The sequence below is a fragment of the Ipomoea nil genome, unplaced genomic scaffold, assembly GCF_001879475.1.
Source record: "Ipomoea nil cultivar Tokyo-kokei standard unplaced genomic scaffold, Asagao_1.1 scaffold0980, whole genome shotgun sequence".
In the NCBI taxonomy this organism is placed as follows: Eukaryota; Viridiplantae; Streptophyta; class Magnoliopsida; order Solanales; family Convolvulaceae; genus Ipomoea; species Ipomoea nil.
Window position 1 is genome coordinate 4,090,135 of NW_017617408.1, and position 11,270 is coordinate 4,101,404.

General features: G+C 37.6%; 2 protein-coding genes and 1 long non-coding RNA gene across 5 annotated transcripts in view; all 3 read right to left on the reverse strand.

The window, feature by feature from the left end:
• The window catches only part of LOC109179906, a 6,969-nt gene extending 4,363 nt beyond the window's left edge, over positions 1 to 2,606 (reverse strand). The window contains exons 1-3 of one of the 3 annotated variants that reach the window (XR_002054008.1): positions 2,512 to 2,606; positions 1,380 to 1,833; positions 967 to 1,214 (exon numbers count right to left, since the gene is read on the reverse strand). This is a non-coding gene — a long non-coding RNA (uncharacterized LOC109179906). Of the gene's footprint in view, positions 1 to 966; positions 1,834 to 2,511 lie in introns of those variants that run through there. The other 2 variants (XR_002054007.1, XR_002054006.1) reach the window with 2 other exon arrangements.
• Positions 2,607 to 2,749: 143 nt separating this feature from the next.
• On the reverse strand, positions 2,750 to 6,461 carry LOC109179904. Its single transcript, XM_019329385.1, has 4 exons — positions 6,023 to 6,461; positions 5,489 to 5,602; positions 5,312 to 5,382; positions 2,750 to 3,236 (listed from the first exon to the last, which is right to left on the reverse strand). The coding sequence occupies exons 1-4, from the start codon at positions 6,203 to 6,205 to the stop codon at positions 2,990 to 2,992; spliced, it is 615 nt and encodes a 204-aa protein (XP_019184930.1). The 5' UTR covers positions 6,206 to 6,461; the 3' UTR covers positions 2,750 to 2,989.
• Positions 6,462 to 8,554: 2,093 nt separating this feature from the next.
• LOC109179741 (probable glycosyltransferase At5g03795) lies at positions 8,555 to 11,164 on the reverse strand. Its single transcript, XM_019329240.1, has 5 exons — positions 10,905 to 11,164; positions 10,277 to 10,808; positions 10,046 to 10,173; positions 9,452 to 9,800; positions 8,555 to 9,368 (listed from the first exon to the last, which is right to left on the reverse strand). The coding sequence occupies exons 2-5, from the start codon at positions 10,796 to 10,798 to the stop codon at positions 8,709 to 8,711; spliced, it is 1,659 nt and encodes a 552-aa protein (XP_019184785.1). The 5' UTR covers positions 10,799 to 10,808; positions 10,905 to 11,164; the 3' UTR covers positions 8,555 to 8,708.
• Between the last annotated feature and the right edge of the window lie 106 nt (positions 11,165 to 11,270).

Consider the following 11,270-nt stretch of genomic DNA (forward strand, 5'->3'; position numbering starts at 1 on the left):
TGGGAGGCACGAGGCGCACAGTGCTATGCGCACCGTGGTGCCGATTGGTAAAAATGCAACCACCCTTTGTTTTTAAGTCTACACAGCCATCGGCCCATCGTTTTGTTTTTTAGATATCCGGCAAAGATTTATTCTCATTTTTTCACATAAACAACTATAATGATTTTTCCATATATATACCATAATTACGTGAGAACCAACCTTAACATGCAAACTGCAAACTTGTAAAGGATTACATCACTTACTACATGATTATACTGCACTCGGATACGATTGCACCACAAGTTCTTCCATACATGTCTGGGAGCCGTAGCATGCAATCATGTAGATCATGTAGTAGTTGTAGTGCAATCTTTTACAAGTTCGCAGTTATATATATATATATATATATATATATATATATATATATATATATATATATATATATATATATATATATTGCATTCAAATACAAACATCCCTTAAAATACAAACTGTGTGCATGTAAGTATGTTAATGTATGCACGAGCTAATCTCAGATATTGTTGGCAGTGTGCCCAGTGTGCATGTAAATATATTAATGTGTGCACGTACTTTGATGGATGGTTGTGATTTTTTCCTCCTACGCGCTGTGTGCATGTAAGTATGTTAATGTGTGCACGAGCTTCGATGGATGGTTGTGATTTTTCCTCCTACGCGCTGTGTGCATGTAAGTATGTTAATGTGTGCACGAGCTAATCCCAGAAATGGTTGGCAGTGCGCCTTATGTGCATTTAAGTATGTTAATGTGTGCACGAGTTCAAGTTTGTATTTTAAGGGGAATTTGTATTTTAAGGGGGGTTTGTATTTGAATGCAATATATATATATATATATATATATATATATATATATATATATATATATATATATATATATATACACTCACACACACGAAAGAATCTGTTAACATGATTACATGAAGTAGAATGATTTGAAACTGTGTGCCACAACTATAGCATTAGAATGGAAGAAGAGAGAAGGGGTCCCCTTGAAATTGAAAAAAATTTTCATGTCAGCAACACAAATAATACATTCATTGTTTACCAGAAAATGGTAGTACGGTAAATGCCTTAACACTAACCAAAAGTCAATCACTCATAATAATAACTTCTGCAGCAATAAATTTTCTTGGATAGCATCAACTCATGATCATATGGTTCAATTCAAGGGACAACCTTGTCCTCTGCTAAAACAGCTGTAATATATAAATTTTTCCCCATGTACAATCAAGAACTCATAAAACAGATAAAATTTTTCAACAATTTTTTTATGATCACAATCCACAGGGGGGTTTATCTCAGTCAGTTTATCAAATCAAAGCGCCCATCCACCCGGTCCCATGAACAATAATTGCTCTTACCTCTCCGTGTCTGTCATCTGCTCCTCTCCTCGCCTGAATAAATGTGCTGACGAAACTCATGCCCTTCCTGTTAACCAAAACCGTCAAAACCAATCCCGCAAACCACAACACTCACACTTCACTTCTTACCTTACTCGACTCCATAGGCTGATGGGCATCACATGCTACCAGTCAGTATTTACTCCAAATGCATGAATACTTTACCTTCCATGCGTGTGTATGGGGGAGGGGGGGTGGGGGGGATGGGTACCCTGACATCTCTTATGATGGAGATATCAGTATCCAGATGGATTTTTATTGCAACTGTTCCATTCACATGTATCATACTTGGTCCAAGGATGTTACAGCTAACTAAATGTTAATAATCTTTGATGTGGACAGTTTACAGCCTTTTGATCCAGTAGTAACTATCCCAACTCCCAAGACATGAGCTTTTAAGGTAGAGAAAGAATCCCTGTGAAGGAATTGAAGTGTCAGATATGCATACAACTAGTCAAGTAGGATAGATTTTGCCATTCAAAATATATTCCTGCTAATCAGATCATGTTATAGTTATCCCCAACTAGGAGTTTGTTGCCTGTTAATAACAGGGAACCAGAATGAGAAATGATTATAGTCATCCTAAAAAAACTAGCCCGATAGGTGACAGCCCATCGAGCGTAGGTACCAGTACCACTCCACAATCTTTTGCAGAGCTTGGTAATCAAGCCCAAGGACAGAGTCCATCCCAAAAGACTAGTTCAATAAGTAAGAGAATGCCTCAAGTTTAAGTACCATTCCACAATTTTTTGCGGAGTTGTTGTGAAATCGTATCAATATCTTTAACAAATTCATCAAACATAGGTACCAGTACCACTCCACAATCTTTTGCAGAACTTGGTAATCAAGCCCAAGGTCAGAGTCCATCCCAAAGAGACTAGTTCAATAAGTAAGAGAATTCCTCAAGTTTAAGTACCATTCCACAATTTTTGTGGAGTCAAAGTGAAATCATATCAATATCTTTAGCAAATTCATCAAACGTAGGTACAGTACCACTCCACAATCTTTTGCGGAGCTAGGTAGTCAAGCCCAAGAAAAGAGTTCATCCAAAAGACTAGTTCAATAAGTAGGAAAATGCCTTAAAGTTAAATACCATTCCACAAATTCTTTTTTGTAGAGTCGAAGTGGAATCGTATCAGTATCTTTAGCAAACCCTGCAAATGTTCACATATCAAACCACTATAACAGCAAGTATCATTAGCAAACTCTGCATATGTTCACAGCCCAACTGCTATATCAGCAAACAGTGTGGGTAAAAAAAGTACAGGAAATCGAAACAACAATTCAGTATCTCTTCATTTTCTTGTAAAAGTGAATAAGCACACTCAAAGTGAAAATAAAACAATAAAAATCATCATTATTTAAAAGTTGTCTATATCCTTTAAATAGGTAAAGAAAAAGAAATTTCCTTTTATGCTAAGTTACATTACACAATGTAGTTCAGTAATGAAATATAGATGCACAACAACACTTCAGAATCTATTGCTCAATGGTACATCGCGACTAAACTCGAGGAGAATAATCTGTGGGGTACAATTTCTTTAGAACTACAGTTTTAGGGGCATTTCTTCTTACCCTTTTCTCCGCTTTGGACTCAAAATAAAATCATCGTCATCATCACTATCGTTGTTTAAACGTTTCTTTGCTTTTATATCACCATTTTTTGAAACCTGTTGTGGTTGTTTTGAACTCCCAACTGATACTGGCCGTGTTGGAGACTTTATAGGAGTTCCCGTCCTAAGTTGCTTTTGCTTCCTCTGTTTTTTCTCAAATGCCTTTTTTGCTTTATCGGGTGGCAACAGGCCATGTTCCATCAACCTGCAAGTAGAGCACTAGTGATTAATTTGGCCGAGTAAGGAAGAGGATTAATAGGCAACAAGAAAAGACGGAAGGGTATACATGAGACAAGGTTAATATTGCACAGCATCTGAAAGTGGAGAAATAGCACCCCGAATGTGCACTAACATTGAATCTTTCAAATCAAGAAAATTATGAACAGAAGCGCTACTGAGTATTACTCAATTGGTGAGCAATGAAATAAGAATCTCCCCAAAACATCAAGTTCAACAAACAATAGGGTTAGAAGGGGGGAATTGGAATAACAAGATTTTAGCTAGAAATCTTTAGAAAGCAGTTGTCTTGTATGCAATGTTGCAAAAGGCGCTAGGCGCTAGGCGGGCGCTCGAGGGGCGCCTAGCGCCTAGGCGGCTGAGTAATTCGAGTATATTGTCTCCACTTTTCCCACTCAGGACTAGGAGTTGTTAGACTATTATAATCCCCAAAATTAGTCAAATGCATATGTTAGATAGTTAGTTGCGTACATAATTGGAGAAATATAGATGAGGAGTAGCCGAACAGGCAAACAAAGCCACTTGGCCGAGTTGAGCGCACTGACTCGGTCAAGTTAGGCGCCCAACTCGGCGCCTAGTCGGTCGGCCGACTAAAAGCTGCCTAGGGATGAAATCGCTTCGGCCTAGGGGTGCCTAGCGCCTAGTCGGTGCCTAGGCGGCCGCCTAGGCCGATTTTTACAACCATGCTTGTATGTATCAATTCCAACCAGAATGGTTTTCTCATTTGGGAATTAATTCAAAGGTAAAACAAAATATGGAATAACTAGTTTATTCTTTGACTGCCAATTTCCAGCTCACAAGCAGGCCAGCAGGGTAGATGATCTTTAGCCATCTACCTAAAGTACAATTGAAATGTCTGTTACTCCGTTTCAATTGTCGAAAAACGTTGGCAACTTTGGGAAGATAAGGAACAACTACAAAGATTCAGCAGTTTATGCAAACAATATTCTCAAGATTTTACGGTGTTGTTAATTTCATCTCATCTTTCTATTTAAGAACCAACAAGTCTTGTACCGAAATCCTAACAAGCACTTGTAATCTTATTACTGTAACAGGGCAGAATAAATTTTCCAAGAGTTGGATGGACCACCAAACATCTAAAAGGAAAGAGACAATTACAATAGAGTGTCTGATGCACAATGCAGTACTCCCAAAAGCAAAAAATTTCTAATCCCGGACATTAAAAAAACTACTGTAAAATGGATTTTCCAGTTCTTCACTGGGCTTGAAATTTAATTTGAAAAGCCCATTCTGAAGTTCATGCAAATAATTATTTCTAGACTTGCTTGCATTCTAAGGTTGAAGCGCTCCTCCGCAAGAAGGGTGTTAATATAACTAAAGATGCAATTCAAGAAAATAAACACTTAAAAAAAGTAAGTATCAAATACTAGTTAGTTGAGATGGAGAGCCGCAGTATAAAGATTAAGCTTATTAAATTGACCACCCGTGGTCCTTCGACTTTCAAATTGTTACCATCCATTGTCCAAGTTAACCACCCATGATCCTTTCAGGAGGACCACAGCTGGTTAAATTTTGAAAGTTGAAGTACCAGGGTAGTAAATTTGGACCACGAATAGTAACAATTTGAAAGTCGAAGGATCACGGGTGACCAATTTAAAAGTTTAGGACTAAACGGGACAAAACCACCATACTCGGAGGACCCCATATGACATTAACTCAAAAGTATATGCTGCTTTGCATATAAACCAATGGAAGAATTAACTTATGAAAGCACATCTACACATTCTGCAGTCACTTAGCCAGCCATTATTTGAACATGTGCATATATTCCCAGAAATACATCTTCATCATCTACATAAGCTTGTTGCATGGTGAAGCTTACATTTGTACATAATGTTGTTTCAAAAAGTAATAGTATTATGGCCAAGTAAATCATGTCCTGTAACCGTTGAAACTTTCTAAACTTTAGAGATATGTTTTAAACGTTTTCCTAAATTCACTAAAACCAGACAATAAATAGATAACTAGTTAACTACAAGATATATTTTGCAAGTATGAAGTCAGAAAGAAATAGTAACTCACCAAAACTCTGCCATTTCACTCGAAGGAATCTGTTTTGATAGCGACTCATAGAATAATCTCAACGGTTCTCGCTGTCAAAATGAGAAACCAACACGTTAGGAAGTAATGTCAAGCCGATGCATATTTCAACTTTGAAGGATTGGAAAAGTTAAAAAGGAAGCTTAAAAGGTAGAGAACCTCTTCAGGAACATCAAACTTCTGGCCTGGCAAGGAATAAACTTTCTTCTCCCGAGTTCTAGTAACAGTTTTCTTAACAGTCTTGGACGAACTTGAGGTTGCTTTTGCATTCACCTTTACTTAAAAAACACCAATCAGAGAAAACAATCACATCAAAATCATAAGAGCAAAGCAAATAACTTTAAAACCATCAAATCCCAGAAACAATAACCTAAAACAGACAGATTTCCTGTACTCCACAACAGGTTTAAGGATTTCTCTAACAGTCTAACATCCAATTCATTGATGATTAAAAAGATGCTATCCAAAATCCAAATCACCAGATGAAATTGTCAAATTAAATAAACTACAAACTTTCATACCAACACCAATTCACTGATGATTTATCCAAAATCTGACCAAACGATCCAAATTAAAAACTATAAAATTTTCCAAAACAAGTAATTCAGTAAATGCCCAATCAAAGTACAAAGAAACCCAGACCAAAAGAAGGAAAAAGAATCAATCTTGGCTGCAATTTAAGGAAAAGGGTACCTCAGTTTTGGAGATAGTTTTGCCCTTGGCATCAACAGATTGTTTATGAGAGGATATCTCCACAGTTCTCTTCTTGGTCACAGATGAGGAAGAATCAAATCTGGGCTTCGAAGATAACGATGTTGACCCATCACCGCCACTGGGTTTGACCCTCACAACACTGGATTTGGTGTTTGTGGCCATACCAACAAGCTGCTTCAGCTGATTAATCTCTTACGTTACTGTTCTCAAGATGCAGAAGAGCATCACTATCTGTTATCTTTTCCCAGACTGAGTTGAATTGCTAAAAAAGATTGCGGAAATATTATATTTAGGCAAAATCTAGAAGGTGGGTAGAAGTTTGGTGAAATTCAGGTTTTTTTTTTTAACTGGTTTGGATGGGTGTAGATCTTGCATTTACTGTTGCATTTGATGCCATGATTCATCAGCCACTCTTTTGGCTTTTGGGCATGTGAAGGAATAAAGGAAGGAGTTAAGTGCCAACTATAGTATAAGGCCAATCTTTTGTTTTTTGTTGTCTCTCTTCAAAAATTTGTGTATTTAACAAAATTTATTCACTTTCTTGATTTGAATTGATGAACAATATGTAACCTAAGTTGATGTATACCCTTGTAATCATTTGTCAACTAACATTGCAATGTAGATTTCAGTCAAAGCCTCCTTTTGAATGGCCGTTAAAGATTTTTCATACTTATTATTCATCGGTCAAACCAACTTTTTATTCTTTGTTTATTTTCATTAGTTTGTTACTTATTTTTAAATTTAATTTTTTGTGTTTAATAATATTTTTAGCGTAGTTTCTAAACATATAAATTTATATACTAATATTAAACTTTTTATTTTAGTACTACTGACTTTCTTACAATGTAGTATCTGTCCATATATATACAAAAAGAGTGAACATGTGACTACCTATTTAGGAGAGCCATACTTATGCCACTCAACTAAAAGGTCTTTGGCTTATACGGAGTACTAAACTTAATATTATAAAAAATTGAATTAAAAATAACTTCAATTATATCCCATTAACCAAACCAGACACATAAAATCAGACGGAGGGAGTATAAATTTACAGTTTAGAATATTTTGGAATGTTCACCTACAAAGCCTTATTCAAGCAATCCAATTCAAGTTAGTTGGTATGGGTAGTTATTACAACAACAAAAAAAAACTAAGCCCGAGTTTAAGTTAACGAGTTGATTAACCAATTAATTTATCTGATATATTTATTCATTGTAATCTTATGCTTACTAATTCAATAATCTGACCAACTTGATTGAGATTATCCCAAATCCGACCCAAGTTTTGACGCAAAGCCAAATTGCCTTGTCTGTCAACTATTCTTGGTCCTGCAATATATGGCCAAGCAGGAATATATCCCTTATCCATAGTTGAAGGAATGGGGGAAGAAGGAATGGGGAATGTCAACTCATAATTCATAAATGCTTATTCAAGAATGCAAAGAAGCATTTTGTGGGGAACCAAAGTGAAGATAATATGAACCTCATCTCACACACTAATATGACCTCCAATAAACATTATTCACAAAGGTTGTGAAACATTACTGTTAGCAATTACAGTGAACATCCTTCACAAATGTGATGAACTTTCAAAGATTCAACAAGCCTAGTGAGCTAGAACTCATGATATATTTGTGTGTTTCTAAGCTATCTGCTTTAGGTCAAGGTCACTCAACTCGGCTATAATGCACATGGGTCAAATTAGACTAAAAAACTGAATCCAATCAATTAGTTAGTCTAACACATGACCTTATAAACTCATATGTTCTCTATTATATTTGCAATACGGGACTCTTACCAGATTTCAACGCAAAAATGTCAACTATTTATTCGTGAGCACGCGCTCGATATGCCCATTGCAGAGCCCAACTTGAAGGCATATATTCATTCATATGGAATTACAGCATGTGCAGAGATGATAAGAGCAGAAAAGTAGTCAACTTGGCTGAAGTGTCAGTTTCAGATCACTATAAAACACAGTTCTCTGCAACAATTTTTTCATCACAACACAAGATGGTGAAGAAAGAGTGGCCTTGCATGAAGAGAAACGCCTCGTTTAGTAGCCAAGGATGACTTGCCTAGCGCTCTTCCAAAACGCGTTCGTGTTTGGTTTGCTAGGCAGTTTCCCTTGGCTACCCGATAGGCTCTTCTCGATCATGCCAGTCCTCTTCTCTCCACTAAAACACCAACAATCGAAGAACGATGAATGGCTATATATAGCGGTAGAGAGGCCTCTCATGAAGAGAAACGCCTCGTTTTGTAGCCAAGGATGACTTGCCTAACCGCTATCAAAACCCGGTATTTGGTTTGTTAGGCAGTCGTCTATGGCTACGTTGACAGGCTCTTCTCGATCATGCTAGCCCTCGTCTACCCTCTAATGCAGCAAATGCAAAGCAAACAAGTATGAACTCAATATATAGCCTTCTAATAGTATTTTTTTTTTGATACTATTGACTCTGTTACAATGCAGTATCTGTTCATAACTACTTTCTCAACCTACTGAAGCACAAAGAGTCAATACCGCCTCCACTGAGGCTCAGACCCACAACCTCCCATACGAGAGAGCAACTTGGTGCCACTAAACCACAAGGTCCTTCTAATAGTATGAAGAATCAGATTTGCCAATTTTCTTATATGTTCTCTACATGTCCTAATCTATAAATCTCCTAAACTCTCGTACGAAAAACTCGGTTGTACCAAACCGAGTGAAGAATCATATGGAACAGATCATATTTTGCAGGCTCAGCATGCCAAAGGAAGTGTTTCTGCACCTCCTTGACTGCTCTTCGCATCTCGAGATACTTCTCCTCGGTGATCGAGAGGAGAATGCTCTTCATATTCGGAATGTCCTTCTCCAAGATGAAAACCGCGAAGGATTCCCAGTTCAGAACCTCGAGAAACGGAGGCACATAGTTGTCAGAAATGATAACCGGGACACATTCATAGAAAATGGACTCCACAACTCGCGGGCTGTGGACTGCAAAACCCCGTGCACATATACAATACTTGCTGCTCTTCATAAGTTGTACATAATTCTTATTACCCTTGACATGAGGCAACCGATCGACTATTTTCATGTCGGGATCTTTCCCCCAGTACTTGATTAGCAACGGGCGCACTCTCCCATGCATGTAACCAGCAAAGAAGGCCAGGATAGGCCTCCTCGAAGAAGGCTCGCCACCAATATCATTGCGAGGATTCTTCGATGAACGAACATAGGTTGTTGGCAACGACACATCCTTTCCTATAACAAAGCCCGTTCTTATATCAGCATTGCAGAGGCCCCTTATGCAATTCAGCATTTCGCCTCTCGTTTCAGCCGGGGCCTGTGAAAGTAGTAATGTTTCATCAGAGCCACGAAACGAAAAACATAATCCTTAATGGCATCAAAAACATGAACTTTAAGTACCCAATCATGGCAAGCAGCAAGAAAATGATCTTCCCCATTAGTCCTGTTCCAGAAAGGGTACTTCCCAATAAGCGAGGCCACGTAGTTCTTCATGTAATCTATAAGGTTTTGGCGACTATGAGAGTGCGGGACATAAAGCGTCAACTCCAGCAGCCTCGAACTGAAAGGCAAGTAAAACAAGTGTGCTTCACTCGAAATTTCTGTGACAAAATGCTCGTTGGCTTCTAATAGCTTCAAGAACCATCCCTCTGCAGCGTATATTCCCTCGAGTATCGATGAATGGAAGATTGGCTTTTCCCCGTCCTTGTAGATATACACTTTAAGCTTTTCCTCCATAAGCTCATAGCTCCTGCAAAATCGTGTTCATTTAGAAACACGATTTCTATTAAGCCTAAAGAATTGATTTCTTCATCTCTTATGTCCTATCATGCCTCTATTAAGCCTAACGAATCGCTTTACAGAACAAGAAAACTAATGAATTTAAGGACTAAAAGACATAATTAAGAAACGAAAGCATTATATCAAGGCAAGTATGCTAAGTTATAACAGATAAATCGAAGAGAAGAATGACCAGATGGATGTTATGAGCAGTGCCTTTTGAACATCGAGACGTTATGGTATATAGGTCCATAGAGATCTCCATCGGGGCGAGCAGGAGCATTCATAATCTCTGCCTTCGCGTGAACCAGTTCATCATCAACGTTCGGGTGCCATCTCGAAATCTGCAATTAACAGAAAGGAAATGCAGATTAGTGAAGGGATATTCTTATCTGAACTCGATACTCGGTTACAATTTACAAACAGATATATGGGGAATTCACATACTGATGACTGGGGGAAAGCATATCTTTGCTGCAATAACTTGTTCATCTCAGATATCGGATACACTGGCGTTTCGAGGCTTCCCTTCACCGATGAATTGCCGGGCGGATTATATGCACTGAGATTACTCTGAGGCAATCTGGGGTTAACATTATATGTGCCCATTGAAGCTGTGGGGGGAATTGAGTTCAAATTGAAGCTTCTTGAAGGTGTTATGGCCATTGAAAGGGAACTTGAACTCACATTTTGCTCAGAAAGAGAAAAAGAATCATTTTTCTGAAGGCTATAAGCAGATGATGAAATGGAAGAGACATTTTTCCCAGCAAATGATACTTTCCCAGCAGACAGCAATGAAGACAACATAGTATCATATGGGAGTTCAAAAAACTGCAAAACCATAACCAAACCAAATGCTATCGCTAGTAAGAACATCAATTTCCTGGAATATGTTTGATTTCGACATATAAATCGAGATCTTTGATCCATATTGCACAGAAATAGGTCCCAAATCTTCTCAGTTTGCATCCATCTCCATCTGCACGTTCATGGACAGAGATAAATGTGATCAAACAGCACAATTTCTGCTAAAAAAAAAAGAGAAGAAAAAAACTGGGTAATAATGATCACTTACCAAGAAACAGAAAAAATGGAATCTTGATGGGAATTCTTTAATCTTGGCATGATGAACTAACAGCTGGCAAATGAATTTCTGTGCATGGAATTGGGAAGATCTCAAACTGGGTTTTAACGTTAAAAAAAAAAAAAAAAAAAAAAAAAAAAAAAAAATTAGGTTGACTGATTAAATCATGGATTAGAAACGTTAAGCTTCCAGATTCAATGGGAAAAGTGTCTTTATTTGTTTTGGTCTTGGGACATGGGATAAGAAATTCAAGAAAATGTGTGTGTAAAGTAGTTAGTCGGTGGTTAGAGGATTTCGTTATTTGCATAAACACCACAAAACCTTTTTTCTTTGTCTTCTTGTCCCATTTCTCTTTTA